The sequence below is a fragment of the Eubalaena glacialis genome, chromosome 6, assembly GCF_028564815.1.
Source record: "Eubalaena glacialis isolate mEubGla1 chromosome 6, mEubGla1.1.hap2.+ XY, whole genome shotgun sequence".
Classification (NCBI taxonomy): Eukaryota; Metazoa; Chordata; class Mammalia; order Artiodactyla; family Balaenidae; genus Eubalaena; species Eubalaena glacialis.
Genome location: NC_083721.1, coordinates 78,058,842 through 78,081,696, shown reverse-complemented (window position 1 = coordinate 78,081,696; position 22,855 = coordinate 78,058,842). Strand labels below are relative to the sequence as shown.

The 22,855-nt window shown below is 35.4% G+C and overlaps 1 protein-coding gene across 1 annotated transcript; it reads left to right on the top strand.

Annotated features, from left to right (window-relative positions):
• The first annotated feature begins 67 nt into the window (after positions 1-67).
• OSTN (osteocrin) lies at positions 68-21,589 on the top strand. Its single transcript, XM_061193270.1, has 3 exons — positions 68-166; positions 2,572-2,786; positions 21,505-21,589. Exons 1-3 carry the CDS (start codon positions 68-70, stop codon positions 21,587-21,589), a joined length of 399 nt encoding a protein of 132 aa, XP_061049253.1.
• The last annotated feature ends 1,266 nt before the right edge of the window (positions 21,590-22,855 follow it).

Below are 22,855 nucleotides of genomic sequence, written 5' to 3'. Positions count from 1 at the left end.
CATAGACATTTTTGTTTTCTATCTTGCCAGACTAATCAATGTTAACCCTGATGTGTATGACCCTTAGATGCTGGACTGGAGATTGGCAAGTGCACATTTTATCCTGGCTGCGACGTTGATGGTCTGGAGCTCAGGAAAAGTGCTGTCAGTGGATGTCACAACAGAGGTAATGGAAACTAGCTTAAGGGACCATACTTCTTTTATGAACATAGCCAGTTTTATTAATGTCAGAAGCAGGTGTTGCTGACAAGTAGGGAGAAGGTTTGATAACACAAAAATCAAGTAAATAGGCATTTCTTTCTATGCCTTGTCCTCACCGTGGATTCAGAGAAAAACAGGTATCTAAATGTTAAAAAAAAAAAAAAAAAAAAGCTGGAAGTAACAACAAAGATTTGTATTCCATAAACCAAAAACTATAGGAGAAAATTCATTATAATTTCAGCCATATTTATAATTGAATCAATTACATGAAAATGAAGTGCTTTTATGTGAAATTTGAAGTCATTTACATGTCAAGATTTGAGTAGTTGGGCCAAAATTTTATCAGTCTACAGATGTTTTCTTGCTGCCAAGACTAAACTACAATGGAAAAGAAATGTGAGGACATCGCCACACAGAGAGAAGTTAATTTGGCTCATTTGATCTTAATAGAAACATACATTCTTTGTGCTTCTTAAATAACATAAAGTGAGAATCTGAAATGTGTTTTACTGAAGGACAAGTTTTATACAAGTTTTGTGAATTTTTCCTGGTGATTAAGAATATCTTTAAAAAGAAACAAAAATCTACTTTGTATATATGTCAGTTGGAAGAATGAACACAGTTTTTGGAAGAAGCTCTGAGAGATAATAAAAGATCTCCTAAATTTGCCCTTTGAAGGTTTGCCTCCTGATCTTAAGAGTTTCTTTCTCATGATTATAACATCCTTCCCCTCTTTAGTTTCTATGCTGCCAAGCTTATGTAGGGAAGTAACAGAAGTTGAGGTTTTTTAAAAGTTGTGGACTTTGAACTATGAGTTACAAAGAGCTATAGAGATTTTTAATGTTTTTATATGATGAAAGTAGTGTTTGGGGATAATTAACATCATGGCAGTATTCAGGACAGAATAGAAAAAAGGGAGAGAGAGAGGAGATAAATAAATTATACGGTGATTGAGAGTGTGCATTAAGCAGTGAAGAGGACCTGATATAAATCTCTCCTCATGGGAGTCAGAAAGAGCAGGGCAAGAGGGGTTTTCCAGAAAGAACTGGCCAGACTTAGAGCAGATTTCACTGGTTTAGGAAAGAAGGAGCTCAATGGCTTTAGGTCTCAAGAGCTTTGAGGTAGACTATAAGTATTGCAAAAGAGAACTGTGTGAGTCAATGATGAAAAGGCTTGGAAAGTACTACTGTTTCATTTTATTGGGAAAAAAATGAAGGGACTAGAAAGAGAATAAGAGAAATAACTCAAAAATAAAGACAGGAAGTGAAGAAAAAGAGTCTTTCCCAGACCAAGAATCTGGCAAGAATGTGACTAAAGGAGGAAAGGGAAGAGATCCCTGTAGTTAACCCTTCTTCCCACAGGGGAATAGTCTCAGACTCTTGGGAAAGAAGTAGCATCCCCTGCACAACAAAATGACTTCAGATTGCTAGCAGGAGCGTTTTCTGAAATGCTGTGATTGCGCCTGAGAAAGGAAGACAGACTTCACAAACTGGAAGCTTATACTTTTATGATTTGGATGACATGCCAAGTGGCAATATGTGTAAATAAACAAATAAACAAGAAATCTGACATGGGACAATAAAGTCCTTGGGCTAGCTCTGACTCATCATAGACACTCATTAATATTTATTAGTAAATCTCATGGGTGGAGATGCTAAGCTCCTTCAGGGCACAGACTGGATTTTACTCATTTTTGTATCTCTTGGGTCTAACGCAGGACCTGCACAGTGGATGTTTAGTGGCTTGAATCAGTAAGGAATGAATGAGTGGTGAAAAGAAAATAACAGGAGGTTTAGATTTTTTCAGAATTCATTCAATAAATATTCAACAGAAATTTATTGAGTACTAACTATAAGCAAAATACTGGGATAGGCATTGAATAGAGCAGATAAAAGACTAATTAGACATAGTCTTTGCCCTCAAGCTACTCACAATCTAATAGGCAATACAAATATATTGTAGCTAATCTAATACAAGGGAAAATGTAATGATTGCAGTGATGAAAGAAGTATAGATAAAGTGCTTTTGGAGTAATAAGGAAGGATGCAGTTTTTACTGGGAAAGAATCTGAAAGAATAATCAGTTTTACTAAATTTTAGAGGCAGGTCTCCTTTAGAGGAGTTTACCCTTTTTTTTTTCTTTGTGTGTATGTGTATGTGTGTGTGTGTGTTTTGTTTCCTTTTCATTTCTTTTGGATAAACCTCATCTCTATGTGTTTTTGTCCCCAAAAGTCTTTCTCTCTGGATCATAACTCATGAGAAATCAAGGTTCATGACAGGCATGTCAGCTAAAAATAGCAAAAGCCAAATGCAGATGATTGTATGTATTTTCTTCTTGTTAATGAATGGAATCACCTTTCCTGCCCTATAGGCCTTTGATTCTAGAGTCTTAGATGTTCAGTCACCACCCACAGTCAAGGAAGAGAAATCAGCCACTGATCTGGCAGCAAAACTCTTACTTCTTGATGAACTTGTGTCTCTGGAGAATGATGTGATTGAAACAAAGAAGAAAAGAAGCTTCTCTGGTTTTGGTTCTCCCCTGGACAGACTCTCAGCTGGCTCTGTAAATCATAAAGGTAAACAGAGGTAAGTGAACTCTTAGAGAAGGAACATTTTCATTTTCTAATTCTTCCACTCTGAGTTCAGAAACAGAGAAGTCCACATTAAAAAAATACAATGAAAACCTTGTAGGTAAACAGATTTAAAAGTGTCTTAGCTAATTTCTGAGTTTAATAGCATCATTTTAGAAATAATGTTTAGGGAGCAAAATAACTGCTACAGTATGCACTAATATTTTTGTCAAACTGTTTTCTGAAGAAGATTCTGTTGCATGTAAATATAAAGTAGCTCTTACAAGACATAACAGCATTTGGGAAGCAAGGGGAAACATGTGTCCTATGAGATAAATGTTCTGGTCAGTTGCATTTTCTATTTAATAAAGGTAACCACAATACCATTTTATTTTTACCCTTGTTACACAGCATTCCAAATGATGTGAATAAGTCCCCTCTCCTATACCAAGAAGGCAGTGAAGAGCTCTCAGGACCTGGAGTCAGGACACATGTGTTTAAGTCAAATTTCTAAGCATTTCTAGCCATGTGACTTGTATAAGAGTCTTATTCTCTGTGATCCTCAGCTTATTTATCTGGAAAATGGGGATAATTACTTACCTCTATAAAAATCAAATGAGTACTTTGTAAACTGTTAACTATTATAACAGAATTAGAGTAATTAAATCTCTCTTTAATCATGAGTTTCAGTACTTTAAAGCAGTCATTCCAAACTTAATTCATTTTCTACCCCCTCAGTATCTGTTCATCATGCTGTACATTTTCACAGCAGCAGTGACACAAGAGATCACCCAATTCCCCAAAGTCTGGAATTTGGGGAATTTACTAGGATCCCTTTTGCTCACCAGGATTCCATTTGCTTACATTAAATATTCCATTATTCACTAAATTCTCTAAATCCTACTTGTTTTATATGTTTAATATCTCCAGAATATCCTTTTACATTAAGGCTTTACTAATTCTGGCCTAAATAATATTTTTGACATGTTTTCTTTCTCCAGTCTTTCCCCATCTCCAGTCTTTCCCCATCTCCACTTCCACCACCAGCCTCACCCCTTTACTGGTGAATGCATCTTTTACTCTGCTACCAGGGGGATCATCTAACACAAAAATCTTTTCATGAAAAGTTCCCATTGCTTACAAGATAAAAGCAAACTCCTTAAGGAAATTCTATGAAAATTTTCATAATCTGGCACCTCTTTTCTTCCTGCACTCATTTCCACATCCTTTAGTCCAGTTTCACTTGGTTACTTGGAGTTCTAGGACACATCACTTTTGTTCCTGGTCTGTGACTTTGCTTTTGCTCGATGATTCTCATCAATACGGGATGCAATTTGCTAGGCTTCTGAAAGATTCTCAAGGTTACACTAGGAAATAAAATCATCACTTTGGGACTATAATTTATCCAACATGTACTTGAAAGAAATACCACACATGTATTTTGAAATTCAGATCGTATTCTAATTAAACAAATACAAGTTAGTTCCACTTACGTTCTAGGCACTGTGTTGGGCTACGGTGGAAAAAAGAAGGAAAATATAGTCTTTGTCCCTCAAAGAGATCACATACCAATAAGAAACATAGAAATATTTATAACAAATTATAACACAAAGCAAGAAGAGAGGTAATTTTTAAAGAAGGTTATAGAAAGCCAAAGGTTAAGTGGAGAAAATATTGTGCCTTCTAATAAATAGTATTTCTTTGATTCCTGGATCTTGCAATACAGTCTACAAAATAATTTGAAAGTCAACATGTAAACATTTATGTAAATATTTATATATGAATTTATAATAGCATACATAGCATATACACCAAATATTTATTACATAAATCTTATAAATATATATAATCTACATTGAGATTCCATCATAACAATTTCTTTAGGAAGTGTCATAGATACTATATTAGGAGATATAATCTATCTAACATAGCTTGGCTTGGAAGAAAAGGAAATTGGCAAGCACTTAGTCATTTGAACAGATTTTCACATATAAAGGCTAAAAATAAACTATTATAAGTATGTAAAAAATTATGGAATATTGTTCTCATGAGTACTTCCTGAGGAAGCTACTGGATGAAATTCTTCAAACAATCAAAATGACTGGAGAAGTAACATCATAAGAATTGGTGTGAACATAACTTTAGAATTAAAGTGTAATGATGGTTACAAAAAAAAAAAAGAGTGCCATGTGTTATAGTTATGCAGTCTGACAATATAGATACAGCAAAGTATCAAGCAATTCAGGGACAGTAGGGGGAGCATATGAAATTTAGAATGAGTTTTTGATTGCTTCATGGCTATTAACTGAGAATAAAAGGATATTACAACAAATAGTTGCTTGCAGACATGGAGAAGAAGGAAAATGTGGAATTTTCTCTTTATAGAATTTGTACAGCTAAAGCAATGAAGAAACAATAGAATTAGTAGATGTAGAAATTCTCCTTTATAGAATTATTCCAGCTAATAAATGAAGAAGGAGTGGTAGTATTAGAATGTCTCTATTTTGCAAACCCTAATGAAATGATGGCTTTAGACAATGATTGTCAGTTTCTGCTAGCATCACAAGAGGAAAAACAGCGAGTCATTATATGCTCCCTGATGGAAGAACTCAACACTACCCATATAACAGAATTGAAAAAAAAAAAAAATTTCTTGCCTCTACTTCTACCTGACAATTTCCAGGAAATATAGAAGACAAAGAAATGACTTCAGAAACATTATAGGGAAGCAAACAGCAATTCAGACTGTAGAAAACAGCAGAATAAATAACCTAGTTTCTTCAATAAATAATTTACAAAGATTTGAAGAAAAACAAGAGATGGAGGAGGGAAGGGATCCAAAAGATCAAAGCAGATTTAAGGGACTTATTAACTAGTCACAATTTTGGGGGGTTCTAATTCAAGCAATGGTCTGTTTAAAAATTAACATGTGTAAGAGACAATTGTGAATGTGCACTGTGGCTACTTAATGATTTTAAGTAATTATTGTCTCTTTTAAATATGAAAATGGTACTGTGGTTACATTAAAAATTAGATTTATTGTTATTTAAATATTTAGTTGTAAGTATTTGTCTGGGATTTGCTTCAAAATAATACAGGAGTGGGAATGGAATAAATGAAACAAGACCTACCATAATCAGTAATTGTTGACTTAGAATGATGCATACATGGGAGTCTATTATACTATTCTATTTTCGCCTGTGTTTGAAATGTTTCATAACAGATTAAAGAAATGAAATTAAACAATAAGATAAACAAGAGATTAGACCTGGCAGAAGAGTAAATACATTCACCATATGATAACGCTAAGAAAATGACTCAGAATATATCACAAAGGTATGGAGAACAGAATGAGAAATTATAACATACAATTTAATCTAATTAGAGTTTAATGGTGATAAGTAGAAGAAAATCACTATTTAAAGAAATTATGGGTATTTTTTCAATAATTTTCCAAAAATGGTGAAAAAAGATGATTTGCCGAATTCCGTAATAACAGCAAATTTTGACCCAAATAACTAGTACTATTTTTGAAAGGTTAATTGGATTAAGAAAAATTATTCTGTTAAAAGGAAGTCAGGTAAGAGATGGCTTAAAGGCCTGAACATTCAGGGCATGTTCTTGGGATGACTAAATAGCATGGTGTAGGTTCAGTATCAACCTACAACCTAAGAAGCAGGGTTAGAAATAAAATTGGGAAGGAGAGTTGGGACCAAACAGGGATGCTGTATTCAGCAATCATTCATATTGTTGCCCTCTGGACTGTGCAGTACAAAACCTATATAATCTTAGTAAGTGTCTCTGGAACCAGATTGTGATGGTCCCATTGACTGTTGTATAAAGAAAGGATATTAGTAATTAATGATCTTCAGAGGTCAAAACTGGTCAATTTTCTTTTGCCTTTTTCTCTACCTTTCCCTTCACCTCCAACTACTTCCAGAAGGTTGGAAGTGTTAAGGACAGCTAATGCATTTGCACAGAAGTTTATGCATGAGCTTGAAAAATTGAGGATTTCCCCTAATGAAGACTCTATATTTTGATTCATGACTACAGTTAGAATACAGAGACTCTGCTCCTTTGTACTCTATGGCTTAACAACAAAGGTGACCTCCTATATCAGGATTGTTTTATTTAGCATTTATTTAGAATGACATATACAAATTAATAGTTTTCTTTTCTACATATAATTTATTTATGTCTTTTATACTTTTATTTTTGATAGTGGATGTTTTACCCCCCTTTTTTTTTTTTTTAAAGAAAGGGCAGTGTTTATAAATTTATTTATTTATTTATTTATTTTGACTGTGTTGGGTCTTCGTTTCTGTGCAAGGGCTTTCTCCAGTTGCGGCGAGCGGGGGCCACTCTTTATCGCGGTGCGCGGGCCTCTCACTGTCGCGGCCTCTCCCGTTGCGAAGCACAGGCTCCAGACGTGCAGGCTCAGTAGTTGTGGCTCACGGGCCTAGCTGCTCCGCGGCATGTGGGATCTTCCCGGACCGGGGCACGAACCCGTGTGCCCTGCATTGGCAGGCGGATTCTTAACCACTGCGCCACCAGGGAAGCCCTGTTTTACCCCCTTTGAGTTAGATTCCAAGGACACTTCCTGTGAGATTTTCCTTCAGGATTCATTTTTTATTCAGGAATTCCTGTTCTTGGTCTTAAAGCAAACATTAAATTTGTCTATTAGAGATTTGGAAAACAATGGGAGATAAGTAATAGATATTGCATAATATATTTCTATACACATTCTTGAGTTTTAATTGAAAAATAATTTTAGATTTCTTTCGAAGTATAATGCTAACTCAAACAACATTAAATGTTAAATTTTTCTATCATCTGTTGCAAAGATATTTGAGAATCATTTAAATGTATACGATAAAGTCACAGGACTAAAATGAATGTTTTCCTACATTTAGTAGCAAGAATATACAGTTTAGAGTTTTGCAACTTTTAAAAGATTTCTAAAAATTATAGTAATTTTGCTTGGGAGAGCTGTACATAATGTTATTTGCTGTTCTTTGATTACATTATATGAGATAAGACCTTTGGTCCTTTAGTCCAGATAGCTTTACTACTTCTTTACTTGCTTTTGAATTATTCATAAGGCCAGGATTATCTTGTTACCTTACTATGCATGAACGTATACAAAACACTTTCTTTGTTGCTTACAAACATTTGTGATGTTCATGTATATGCCATCAATTTTTCTCCTTCTCAGGGCATGCATTTTTTATTTTCTCATACTCACCGAGAGAAGGTTATAGGTCTGAGATCCATTTTCCATGCTGTAGCCCAAAGATTTCACCCATCACTAAATCTAGGAATTCATAAGCGCTTTCTGTGTCATGGGCCACTGTGGACCCCTTCTCAGAATATTGTTTTTAAATGGACAAATGTCATGAGTTCAAAGGCTGCTAATATATAGAAACAGAATTATCATAATACTTAAAATGAATTTGTAATATGACAACATATATGCTTCTTTATTAATGCATAAAATAGGATCTAAAAGACATGTCTAAATAACAATAAATTCAAGTAGTGCTGAACATAAAAACAATTTCAAAGTATCTGTAATGACAAAAATGTGATCCGAATGTATCTGTTATTTCTACTGTGACAAGGGTTTACTTACTACTAACACCATTGTGATTTGTTCTCTACATTCATAACTGAAACAAATGTTATATTTCAATTAGAGGATAATGAGACTAAAGGTGTAACATTTCCCATCCATGTTTATGAATCCTTGAATTACATGACCCCAGATTTTAAAACTCTGTCTCACGCATATGAAATGCATTATTTTATTTTCAATTACTATAAAATATTCAGAAAAGAAAAATTTTAAACTCTGCTTTTGCAAAGGTCCATAAGAGATGGAAATGTGAAGAATGAATGAACAGCTAGGGAAAAAGAAAAAAGAAAACAAACAAACATAAAAAATACCAGGGCAAAGTCCATGTCAGATCATCATAAAATGAAGCAAAGAACCATCTGTTGTTTCCTATTTTATATCATATTTAACATTTTTTTCACCTGAATATGACACTAGCTTCGTTTTCAATTTCATGTGCAAGTTACTTTAATTCTCAGGGCAGGGTTATCTCAACTATGCTTTGAAGTTCAAAATATTTCTTCATTTGGTTCACTTGTTTAAAGCCTGAAGTTAATGGTCATTCAGCTTATGAAAAATAAAAGGAAGCAGCTATGACCATATCCCTAGCAAAATCGTATCTACTATTTGAATGACACTTTAATATTAGAAGGTATTGGAATTTTTCTAAAGGGTGGTTTCTCTCACTTCTTCACACAACACTGAAAATGCCTTGTAAAATATTAACAAAAATAATAATACTTTATATCTGAATTTAATTAGGATAATCATTTTCACAACTGTTATTGTTTTAATTCTCCCATTAATATTCTGAGGTCAGCAGAGCAAGTAATATCATTGTGTCAGTCGGGGTTCCTGCAGGAAACAGGCAGGAAACAGGAAACATTTGAAATAGGAAAATTTGAGAAGGATTTAGACACAGGAAGACTATTTACAAAAGGCTGGGTAGAAGCAAATCATAATGGATGGCACAACAGCCCAGGACCCTGGTCTGAAGAGTCAGATGCCTTGGGAGAAGCCGTGACCTTCAGTTAGGAGGAAGTGATCTTGCAAGGAGGCAGTGAGGGGAAAATTATCCTGACTTCACTTCCTCTCTCCTTCCAGTCTCTCCTGCCAAGGCTGCCCATTAGGCCTGTCCCAAACCAAAGCCAGGGAGCACAGGTACTTTTCTGGGATCCAGACAGGTTAGTTTCCTGGATTGAAAGTAGAGTGAGAAAAGTCAGAGAGTGTATCTGGAGAACAGATGGAAGACACCCAATGCAGTTATATACATTCTATAGATTCAGGTCAATAAACACTTTGTTCTCTAACATTGTTATTATAACCACTTAATTGAAAGAGAAGACTCCATAGAACATAATTAGAAAAGCAACTTTATCCCTCACCCACATGCATTCAAACCCATTCAGTAGGGGTTGTTTCCAATCTCTTGGGTAAAAACACAGGCAGGTACTATGACTCTACAGGTCACACTGAAATAATAAAAATTTGTCTCATCACTTTTATTAGAAAAACAATCATATTTCAGTAATTAAAATAATAAAAATAATATGTTTTAGCCCAAACTATGAATATTATTAAAGTTTCTCCTTTTCAAGCTGTAAAGCTGCACTGGGAAGAGGTTTGTGGTCAGTTTGTCCTCACCCCTTCCCCTACCACACTGGGCTGCCTTATGTTTCCTCCAGTATTGGGGATGTGGGTGCAGAGAAGTAAAGAAAAGTCTTACTTGACTGATGCTATCATGACCTGACTTTTGTGCTCTCTGGCCTCAGTAAATGCTCAAAGATGACTCCTCACCATGGGTCGTTTTGTGGGGTCACTGCGTAACCCCCATAGGGAACATTGACATAAATACCTTGCCTCCAGCAATGCTTCTCTTTCAGCAGGTCAGTTTTGCTCTTCACCTTCATCCTACCCACTCGGTTTCTTCATTTGACACCACGAGCAGCAACCTGCTGAGGCTGCCTCACCCATAACCCCTGGCCAAAAGCCCTTCAGGGAAGTTTCCTTTTATAATTAACCTAGGCCAACTCTACCCACGTGCTCGCTCTACATCTGTTCCACAGAAAACCCACATCCTTGACTCTGGTCACTGAAAGTAAAGCTGTTGCTTATATAACCATTTCTTCACTCTGGCATCGAGCCAATTCTTACAGCCTCCTGCCCTTTAGATTTCATAGTCTGTTCTGTGAGGTCTACCCTGCCTCAATGGTTATATGTCAAGCTTTTCTTGAAGACCTTTCTCTATATGAAAGAAGAGGGAAATGTCACCGTTCTCCAAAATCTTGCTCCAGAGAAATTCTCCTTCTTTACCTATTCAATATCAATCTTTTTATTGGATTAAGGTTGAGAAAATTAGTTTGTAACAACCTCCTTTACAAATAGTGCATAACTCTAACACCTTACTTTGGAATGCAAGAGAAAATACCACTGTTTTTTTTTTTTTTCCCCTTCAACTTTTCTAGGCCACAGCCAAAACTGAGATAGAAAGAATCCCATTTTAACATTCTGATACACTGGGGTTTTTTTTATTCCTAACACCCTAAGAAGATATTAGCCCCATTTTATTAGTATATTTTCACAGATATAAAATGATTTCCTTGGCATAATGTAGCTAGAACATCAAGTTGTTGAACTCCAAGTCCAATGACTTTCCACTGAAACAAGCTGCTTATGATAAAGAAATTAAAGTTATATGTGAATAAGACACTTGTCCAAGGCCAGGAAAAGTGAGATTCACTTAGAATGCATGCATTAAATAAATCATTTTGAAAAACTGTACCAACGGTATATGTGTTTCTATCCAAAGCCAGACAAGGTTCAGACTAAAGTTGAGAATAGCAATTCCAACTTCAATTTGTCAGATATGATTGCGCTTCTTGATGACCATGCCAAAGATTAAAGGTGAAAATCCCAACATTTCACCTTTCTACTTCATTGTGAAGCAATGTCGCAGGCTGAGGCAAACCTAGGTATCTCATGATTTTTGCTAGTTTTTTCCAGCACTTAATTGTTAATACCCAAAGGAGGTAGTTCAAAATGGGCTCCATTTCATAGTGAAAAACACAGAGAAAGGATTCAGAATGTGGTGCCCTATTTCCATGTTTCCTTCCTCATATTTAAAAGCCTGTCTGTACTATAGGAAATGCCCTTGAGCATTGATCTTGGGTCATTTTTCCCAATAATTGTTCTTTACTGCTTGCCTCTTACACCCCAGCTCAACTCCATGGAAAGAGAGAGTTCCTTTACCTATTCTCTCTACCTTAACTCATATATGAAGGTTTAAAACTTTCTCCTATAAGGGATAATACTTGATTCCATATGTGGGCTTTGAAATGTACATTACCTACTCCCCCAAAAAGAAAATTCTAGAAGACATTTTTGTGTAAATTCATTTGCTGGATAGAAGTTTTGAGTGTCATCAGACCCTCAAAGAGACTCATGAGCCAAGCAAATGAAAATCCTTTCTGCCTAATCCTACAGCTCTACAGTAGTTTCCAAATCAAGCATTCCTGGGTTACTTTACAGTGAACCCTTTAAATCTCATTTTTTGATTCCAGTGCTCCTGGTTTGTTTCTGAATGCTTGTTCATATGGCCCTTTCCTTGGGATAATACTTCAGAAGCTGACATTATGCCTAGTCAGCACCATCATCATACGTTTAATAGAATCTATTTAACATTGAATTACCACTTTTGAGACAGAACTCCAAAAGTCATAAGTCAACTGTGTGCTAATGAAGTGGCAGTTTCTTTCATCATTCTAAACATAGCCCATTTATTTAGTCATATTTCTCAGCCTTGTGTTTCCACATAGAGAAGCTCCAGTTAAGGAAAGACTGGGCCCAAGCCCCACCACTTTATTCACTCCTTCTCAAAGGAGAAGTAATCACGTACTTGATAGGTCAGTTTGCGAGGAGTAGTTGAGCATGTTTAGCTCATCCCTTTTCTTTCTGTTTTTATTTGATAATTATGACTAATTGTGTAAATCCGTCTAATCTTCAGAGGAGATGTAAGAAAGTCATTTAAATGCAAATTAAAGTCTTATTCTACATTCAGCTTGATCAAAATGACATTTTGATTTCTCCGCATTGATCATTCATATCTTATTTCTGTATTGCTTCTGAAGGTGGACTCAGGAAAAAAAGGCATTATGTACTGGCCCCTAAAAACTACATCATCACTCAGACTTAATGTGGTCCTTCATCAGAACATTCTGGAATTTGAATTTGAAAGCCTAATTGTCTCTTTTAAATTTAAACATGACTGTGGACTTTAATGATTTCTCTTTTCATTCTTTACAGGGCCTTGCTGAGTCTCCTTCATTTTACTCTGTCTCATACATCAGTTTTTCCAAGCTCATATATTTATATCTAACTTCCTATAGTCATTTATTAATTCTGTAATTTTAAATTGTGGGAACCAATATTGCAGGACTTAGGGGTCACCATTTGTTTTATTGTTTTCATATGCCCCATAAGTTCTTCCTGGAACCCCCAAACTTGGCTGTGATCTCTTCTCTTGTGGAATCCCAAAGCACTTTGTATCTTACCGTATTAGATCTCTATTGCTATGCAAACAAGTTACCCAAAACGTAGCAGCTTAAGACAATAGTAAACATTTATGTCCTCACTCAGTTTCTGTGCATCAAAAATCTAGGAAAAGTTTGCATGGATGATTCTGGTTCAGGGTCTCTCCCAAGGTTACAGTGAAGAAGTTGGCCAGGGCTGCAGTCATCTGAAGACTACATGGGGCCTGGGGATATCCATTTCCAAAATGGCCCACTCGTAATGCTGATGACAGGAAGTCTCAGTCCCTCACTAGCTGTTGCCAGAAGGCCTTAGTTCATTGCCATGTAAACCTCTCTATAGGGCTGTGCGATGAACTTAGGAAATGGCAATTGACTTCCCCTAGAGTGGGTGATCCAACAAAGCAAGGCAGAAGCTGCAATATTTTTCATTACTTAGCTTTAGAAGTCATTTCCACAATATGCTATTGGTTACAGAGGTCAGCCCTGTTCAATGTGGAAGGAGACTGCATTATAGTAGCATTATTGGGGTTTATCTTGGAGCCTGGCTACTATACTCACCTAAGCTTTAAAGTATACTTATTTAATTCTGTGTTTTACTCATCTAAATTACTGAACTATTTAAATGAACATTCTCTGTTAGCCATTACTATACTTTCCCTTTTTGCTGTTACTCAATGTTGGTAGAGCTGCATGCCCTTCTTGAAAGGGGCCAAGCATTTTATTGTCCCTTTAAGATGTAACAGCAAATCAGACTACTGTTTTTAGGGAACACCCTCCACACTCTGATTCCTAAGTTTCTTTCCTTGGAACTCAAAACAGTAAGCAGTATCAATAAAAATTGTGTGTATCCTAAAATTGGGGGAAAAAATGTTTAAGTTCACATGAAACAACTATTAAAATTAACGAAGTATCTGTTCACAAAATAAGCCTTAAAATTTTTAAAGGCTTGGTTATCATACAGAACATATTCTCAGACCATGACATAATTAAATAAGTAACAAAAGGATACCTAAAAAAGAAGGTACAGTTCTCAACTCATTTCATGAGAATAGCATTATCTGGACACCAAAACCATGTGTGGAGAGAACAAGAAAAGAAAATTACAGGACAACTTCATTAATAATTATAGATATGAATTCCTACCAAAAAAATCAACAAAACAATTCCAAAAATATATCAAAAAGATAATACACCAATATCATGTTGGGTTTATCACAAAAATACAGTACAATGTTGATTTGCTTTAGAAAGTCAAATAATAGAACTAATAAATTGAAGAAATAAAGCCATATCATCTCAAAAGATGCAGAAATAGCATTCAATAAAATTAAACATCTATTCATGATCTAAATCACCAATGGACTAATAACAGAAGGGACCTTTTTTAACCAAATAAGGGACTCCTATTAAAAAATCCTACAACATATATTCTTAAATGATAAGCAATAACAAATCCAATAAATTATTGAAGGTCTTTATGGAGAAAATTATAAAAATATATGAAAAGGCATTAAAGATAAACTAAATAACTGATCTTGGATAGTAAGATTTAATATTATAAAGATTTCAATTTTCTCCAACTTGATTTATACCTTAGATTCAATACAATTCCAGGTAAAACTGCAAAAGGATTTCCCATGAAACTTGACAAGGTGAATCTAAAATTTATGAATAATTAGGTGTGAATATAGAAAAAAAAAAGGAGAAATATGACCCTTATGTCACTCCATAAATAACAAATAATTTTAAAAGGTTTAAAAATATAAATGTGAAAGGCAAAACTGCAAGAGGTTTTACGGCAACATAGGATAATATTTTTGTAACATTAGAGGTGATTTAATGAACAAAATGTAAAAATATTGATAAATTTCAAAACAAAATTAAAGATTTTCATAAAAGACACAATAAGGAAGATTAACCACAAGTGGGAAAGGATATTTGCTCATAACTGACAAGGTCTAATATTCAGAGTATAAGAAATTCTCCTACAAATCAATATTTAAAAGAAAAACAAACCAATAGAAAAACAAGCAGCAGACTTAAGTACTTCCAAAAGAAGAAATCCAAGTGACCAATAAGCAAAGGGAAAGGTGAGCAACTTCATTAGTATTCACGGAAAGCAAACTAAGAACACAACGAGATACAACAACAAATGCACTAGATTGGCAAAATTAAAAGTCCACAATGGGAGGGTTGACATAGATTTGAAACAATAGGAACTGTCATACACTGCTCTTGGGTGTGTAAATTGGTACAGCAACTTTGGAAAACAGTCTGGAACTATGTAATAAAATTAAGTATAGGCATAACTAGCAATTCTACTTCTAAAAATATACTGTAGAGAAATCCTTAAATGTGCATTACAAACGTGTAAGAAAATTTCTAGCTGAACAGTACATAACAATAATGAAAAAAAAAGAAAAAGAAATACCTCAAATTCCCATCCATGGTAAAATGTATTAATAAGCTGTTGTATATTCATTATTCATACAATGAAATACCATATGACACTGAACATAAAAGAACTACATCTACCCATGACAACATGGACAAATCTCAAAACACAATATTTGCTGAAAGAAGTCAAGAAGTATTCACACATTTCTTTCAAATAAAATTCTAGAGCCATCTAAACTAACCAAGAGACTTTTGAACAAAACATACAGATTATAAAGAAAATCAAGGGAGATATTAGGTCAAAATTCATCTTACAGATTACCTCTGGGACGAAGTCATGGGAGGGATTCAACTTGGGAGGAAGAACACTGAGGACTTCTAAAGCACTGGTAATATTTTATTTCTTAAATTTGTGCTACCAATAGGGATGTTCATTTTATTTTTTTAAACTGAACATAGGTGAATTTATAGACTCTTTGGTATGTATGAAGTGATTCTAAATAAAAAGTGTAAATATAAGTTTTCTAACAGTTGTTTTAGAATGGTGAACATCTTTAGAAATTGAATTATCAAAGAAAATAAAAAATTAAAGAAAATCCTGTTTGGCTCAGGAAGTCTGTATTTTAGTCTGAAGTTTAAAATTATATTTAAAATAATCCATCCTCCTTATATTACTTTAATAGATATTCTGTATCCTTAAACTACTTTCAGAATATTTTAGAATGGAAAAGGTGGATTGTTTTAAATGGATGTATAATATAAGCCATGTCATACTGTTATTTTGTCACAAGAGGGACTAGATAGTCAGAAAGTACGGTTTTCCCTTTTGGTCTTAAAAATATTTTTCTATGTTAACATTTATGTTTTATACACTGTGTATTACTGTCAGTGTATGTGTTGTAGATTGTAGTATGGTTATATATATTTCATATCAACAAAAAGGTTAAGAGAAATACTAGTTTACCATTTTACTTCTGAATAGATAGAAACTGTGTAGAAATTATTTAACTTATTAAGGTATTGTTGTTTTTCGGTAAGTAGAAGTAATAAATAGAATCCAAGTCAACATCTCCTGGTTGCTAATACTTTTTGAATCAAATCTGGGGGAAAGAAGGGAAGGAAAGAGTAGGGAGGAAGGAAGGAGAAAAAGAGTTTATTTTTGCTTTTTACCATACCACAACTCCCTCTAGTTTACTTGAGCAGGAAAAGTAGATCAACCAGAGTAAAGAAAGAAAAAAATGTTATTTTCATTTATTTTACCTTGACTTTTGAAAATATACATTGGTAGTATGGACCAATAAATGTTCTGTTCTAATTTATAATGATGCCTGAAACCATCATACTTCTCTTTAAAAAAGTAAGAGGATTATTTTTTGTGACACTATCCATTCTGCAGAAGCTTTGGGAGGTCAGTTCACATGTGAGGCACTACTCTTTTCCCAGGCGCCATTTCCTTCCTCTTCTCATCGGTCCTTTGAACACCTGGAAGGGGCTGGTTTCTCACTTCTTCTTCTGTTTGTCTGGGACTTTCCCTGAGCATTTTCCTCCATCCCAGGATGGCTTCTACCTTACCCCTTCCCTGGAGTTATAACGGGAGTCGTCCATGAAGGAATTTAAGGGCTCAAGGAATAAAAATCACATCAGTTTTATGTTTTTATGTATTAACCATTCATACTCAGACATCAGCCCTAAATCATACAGACAAATGTATTCAGTTTTTTTTATTTCTATGGTAATAAATTACCACAAACTTCTGGACCTAAACCAACACAAATTATATTATCTTACAATTGTGTAGGTCAGAAGTCCAGGATATCCTCACCAGTCACCAAATACTATTCTAGACCAGCGGTGCCCAACATTTTTGGCACCAGGGACCAGTTTCATGTAAGACAATTTTTCCACAGTGGAGATGGTTCAGGTGGTAATGCAAGCGATGGGAGGAGGGTTCAGGCAGTAATGCGAGCGATGGGGAGCGATGGGGAGCGATGGGGAACAGTTGACGAAGCTTCGCTAGCTGGCCCGCCCCTCACCTCCTGCCGTGCGGCCCAGTTCCTAGCAGGTCCCGGACGGATACCGGTCCACAGCCTGGGGGTTGGGGACCCCTGTTCTCGACAACTTTGATATGATTGATGGCTATCTAGTGGGTGGCCCCTAAAATTCCTTCTGTATGCTGCTATGGGCTTTCTCTTTCACCCAGTCTACCAGCAGGATACAGAGGAAGTCAAGAGATTAGCAGGCTGTGCTCCTTCTTGGAGGCTCTAGGGGAGAATTCATTTCCTGCTCATTTTAAGATGTTGGCAGAATTCGGCTCCTTTTGGTTGTAGGATGTAGGTCCTCGTTTTCTTTTAAGAATGTCTAGAGGCCGCAGCGTTGGTTGATTTGTGACTTTCTCCTCCATCTTCCAGACTAGCAATGGTGGGTTAGGTCCTTCTCCGATTGCAGCTCTCTGACCCACTTTTCTTCAGGCATCGTCCACTTTTAAGGACTCCTCTGACTACACTGAACCCACCCAGATAATCTAGGATAATCTTCTCATCTCAAGGTTTTTATTAATCCCATCTGCAAAGTCCCTTTTGCTATGTAAGGTAAATGATTTACAGATTCTATGGATTATGACACGGATATCCTTTATGGTGGCAGAGGACGAGTGACCATTTTTTTGACCACGAGGAAAATAACTGCTTAAGTGAGGAGTCTGTAAATCTACTTATGTGAATAAAAATTATTTTAAAATATCATGAAGACATTTTTCTTTTTTTCCCAGCAGTCATTATTTATAATTACATCAGAAGACCTAAAGCACAACTGATATGCAAAGTTTCCTATGACTCTTGACCATTCACTCTATGCTAATTTTATAGCCCAATATGTTTCCCAATTGAATGTCAAGTTGAAAAATATGTAGTCAATTTATTATCATGAAATCCAGAAGTGCACACAATAGACACCGCTTAGGAGGGTGTGATTTTCAGAAACTTGAAGAATAGAGGCAGAAGTATGGAGAGGTGAAGGATAAGCACTAAGTATTTTTTTTTCCCAGATTTTCCCGTATTGGTCATACTGTTGTCTGAGAGACAGTCCTGTAAGATCATACATACAATGCTATCTACATTGACTAGCAAAACGAAGGGCCAACCCAAGAAGGAAGATAGATGTGAATCAGCAGAAAAGAAGGCTGAATTAGATTAAAAAAAAAAAAGAAGAATAATAACATGTGTCTATTCCTACCAATATCATTTGAGGGTAAGCTCCCCATCAGGGTCACTTCCTATTTTTATCATCCTTGTATACACAGCACTAAACACAGTACCTGGCATATTGAACGCATTAAATAAATATTAATTATCTTCAAATTAATTGTTTTAATTAGAATTAAACAATATTTATAAAATTTTCTATGTGCAAGATACAGTAATAAAATTCCCTCATGTTTCCATTGTTCTCTATACTTTTCAGAGCTTTTTAAATGAATTATTTACCTAATAATGATATGAGGAACATTGATAAGACCTGGTAGTTAAGGCAAAAACTTGGCATCAAGAAAAATGAGAGAACTTTGTCCTCTACTATTCGTATAATATTAAATCCTTGTCATGTAACTGGCTCGTTTGCGGGTTCGAAAAGTTGCTAGGCGTTTGCAGATGCCTGCTCCCTTGGTTTGGGTAAAAACTCAGGGCTTGTGAACAGTGAAAATATTTTTAGAAAAAAGTTACCTAGGTAAATAGGCATCACTCCCATCTGCTGTAGCCCGTGTGACACTATTTAAGCAGGCAGTGACATGCTGAAGAGCAGGAAATAGGTTTTAACCCGGAGGTCCCGGTGCTTAGCGCAGCTTCTCAGATAAAATACTAAGTGAATATAGGAGAAAATGAGAAACTTGCAGCGTTATGGTAACAGAGGCATTTGAGCGCCTACTGTGACCCAGGCCCTGAGCCACACTCTAGAAGGTTTCATTTAAACCTCACCCAGCATTAGAGGGTGTGGGATCTTAGTTCCCGGACCAGGGATCGAACCCGGGCCCTCGGCAGTGAGAGCGCAGAGTCCTAACCACGGACTGCCAGGGAATTCCTTCAAACGACAGTACAATCTTAAGCAAAGGTAATGCCGTTTCTCTAGTGCTTCAATCAGCCTGGGAAGCGTCTGCTCGTCACTGATATCCAAAATTTCACAGGATGGCAAAGGTGGAAAACTCTGCAAAACCACTTCTGAAACCAGTGGTTCTGTACTGAGTTATTAAAAATAATAAAAAGTTACACAGGAGAGAAAGAGTTATTCAAACAAGTTTAACACTGTGATAAGAGCCCCAGTCCAGTTAACATTGTACCTTGTTGGGCTGTCATAATACTTCCTTAAAAACGTGTTATAAAGAAGGAAAAATGAAAAAAAGTTATAGTATATAATAAAAGAAGTGTCACTTATAAAAAAAAATCCTTGTCAATCTGACAGTACTTAATTATAGGTTTTTGAAAGCAAAGACTATTTCTGACTTATTGATCCCAAGACAGACACAAAAGGAATCATACATAGTAGGTACATAGTAAATGATAATACGAAAAAAAAATAGATTTTTTTTGTAGTTTTAATTCATTTTTAGTGTTTAAATTATGTAGTATAATACTGACAATATAATGCAAGTAATTAGAAAGAACAAAAGAAGCTATTGGAAATGTTCTGAAACAAACCTTTTTTAACTCTTTAAGCTGTTGAATATTGATGAAGTTGTCTTGTGAGGTAACTAGTTCATCACTGAGATTTTCAAGTGATGAGCTCTGTCATTGCTGGTCAAAAATTGAAGCAGAAATTCTTACATTTGGTGCGAAAATTAACTTTAAGACTCTTTCCTATTCCAAAACTATTTGACTGCTGGTAATGTTCTATTTCTTGATCTGGCTACTTATTGTGCTTATAATCTGTATACGTCTCATATTGTTCACTTATAAAATACGTATCCTCTTTTCTGTGTGTATATTATGTCAATAAAAAGCCTAATAAATCTGTAAGTCAACTCCCTTCAGCTGTGAGATAAGTCACTTATTTACATAGCCTTCTTAGCTTCTCCAGCTAGCAGGGCTGTCACCATGCTCAGGGGCTGCCTTTTAAACTTTTTTTAATTGACTCTGAACTAATCAGCAACTTAATTTAATCCATAAAGATCATGATGCAGTTTTAAGATCTCAGGACTCCCTTGGTGGGACTCTGGCCCGCCCCACTGAGATGGCACCTGATGACCTTTCATGAAAGGAATATGGATTTTGCCATGGTCTCAGAGGAGCTAGCAGTTATTTTTCTGTTGCCACCAAAAAGACAAAAAAAGAACAAACACCCAAAACTAACGGAACAAAAACCCCGAAACCTCGGTGGCTCGGGGTAAGTGCTCGGGGTAGATTTCTATCTTCATTAGGAAGACTGAAAACGTCTTTTAATTCCAAGGCCAGTGTATATTATGCATTCACAGCTCTGGGACCTCTTCTGTTAGGATTTTGACTTGATAGCACTAAGTGATGGCAATAACAAATCAAATTAAAATGTTTCTTTTTAAAGAGATAATTTATAGAACATACAAACTGTAAGGCCTCCTGTAGGATTTTTTTTAACTTTATTTTAATAATGAAGTATTTTTTTCCCAAACAATATTTGAGTACATATAACAAACATAGACCATCACATACAAAGCTTCTCTAGGTAAAATCTGAGTGAAGACCTGAGAGGCACACTTACCCCACATTCAGTCTTGGCATCAGCATCCTTTCCTCTCCCTCCTTTCCCAGGAGAACCATTCTAAGGGAGAGGTTGGGAAAAACCGCTGACCTAGTGCAATCTTCCTCAATTAACAGAGGAATACACCCAAATCTTAAGAGGGGAAAGGGACTTACCCAAACTAAACACTCAGCAGATTGTTATGTTGATAAGACCTGGCTTTTCATCTGGGCTATTTGATTTTGGATAAGTTATTTAATTTCTCTAAGCCTCAGTATCCTCAGATGTAAAATGGAGGTAGTCAAACCTACTTCAACAGATGTTGAATAGATAAGAGATAGTGTCTGATGCATGGTGGGTGCTGATGAATGAGAACTATCACAGTTATTCCAACTCCAGAAGAAAGCCCCCAGATCTGCATGAAATAAAAGAGCAAAACTAATGATTGATAACTTGGACTTTAGCTTAAAAATGTTCTTTTTCGCTTGTTTCAGGAAAGTAGTAGATCATCCAAAAAGGCGATTTGGTATCCCCATGGATCGGATTGGTAGAAACCGGCTTTCAAATTCCAGAGGCTAATTGATTCCAATCGTGAGTACAATTTGAAGAAATATAATACCTGCAGGCTTTGATTAACATTTCACAATGGGCTAACTGATCCATCTTGGTTTGTAAATCCCCCTTTTGATTCCTTAGCTTATAAATTCACTTTTTCAAACATTTCTGTACTTGATTAGTATATAGATGCTAAATAATTTAAATGACATTAAAAAAAACCATTCCTAGACCTACTTCACCCTAAAATAAAAGATTTAGTTATTCTCACAGACTTCTATGTAATTATTGAATATTAATATGCAAAGATTAAAATTCTAATAAACAATAAATCACTTTCATAAATATAGATAAATGTGTAGCAATCCCTCTACTATGAAGAAGGCACATTCTAGTGACACACACAATTTTGTTGCTAATAACTACATTACCAGAATTATCATCATGAACACAGGAGAGAGAATGGTGTCGCAGAAAGGGTATTAGCCAAGGAATCAGGATATATAATCCAAATCCTGGTTCTGTCATTCAATTATCTTGTTTCCATCAAGATACCTTATTTCTCTACAGCTTGTACATTTAGATAGTAACATAAGGGTATTGTAGAGATTAAATTAGATTCTTGTACTAGTCCCAGAATGTATCGGACACACAATACGTGCAAGTGATAACAGCTTATATTACAGTTCTGAAAATTAACTCTGTGCTGAGTCCTATACTAGTGCTATACATGCATTGTTTAATTTACTCATCAGGTTCCATAAAGTAAGTACTGTTACTATCCCAGCATCTTGAGAAACAGTACAATATAAGGGGTAAAAGTGCCAGGTAGAGAGCTCAGGCTTTTTGGGTCAAATCCCAAGTCATCTATCTGTTAGCTGTGGCAACTTGCTTAAAGTCTAAAACCCTCTTCCATAAAATGAGGATAATAATAATTTCTACCACATTGCATTGTCCTGAGGATAAATGAACTGATATACATTAACCACTTAGAATTGTGCCTGACGTGTGTTAAACACTCAATAATTATTATTATTATACAAATAAGTGGAAAGCTTACATATATTAATTAACCCACAATGCCACATAGCTAGTAATTGATACAAGTATAATTCAATTCCAGAAAGCTTAAATTGTTAGCTTATATTTTAAACAATGTATTTAATCACACATATTATATGTTTTAAACACTGAATATTTGTTGCATATAAAATCTAGGCAATATATTTTCTCCCAATAGGGCTTACAGAGGGTGCATTCTTCCTCGCAAATAGATAAGACAACCCAGAA

What these genes read in the sequence shown, in the direction of transcription:
- OSTN (XM_061193270.1), top strand. Translation starts at nt 68, where the DNA reads ATGCTGGACTGGAGATTGGCAAGTGCACATTTTATCCTGGCTGCGACG. An exon ending in CAGTGGATGTCACAACAGAG is followed by an intron (nt 167 to 2,571) that starts GTAATGGAAACT and finishes CCTGCCCTATAG; the next exon opens with GCCTTTGATTCTAGAGTCTT. An exon ending in AATCATAAAGGTAAACAGAG is followed by an intron (nt 2,787 to 21,504) that starts GTAAGTGAACTC and finishes CGCTTGTTTCAG; the next exon opens with GAAAGTAGTAGATCATCCAA.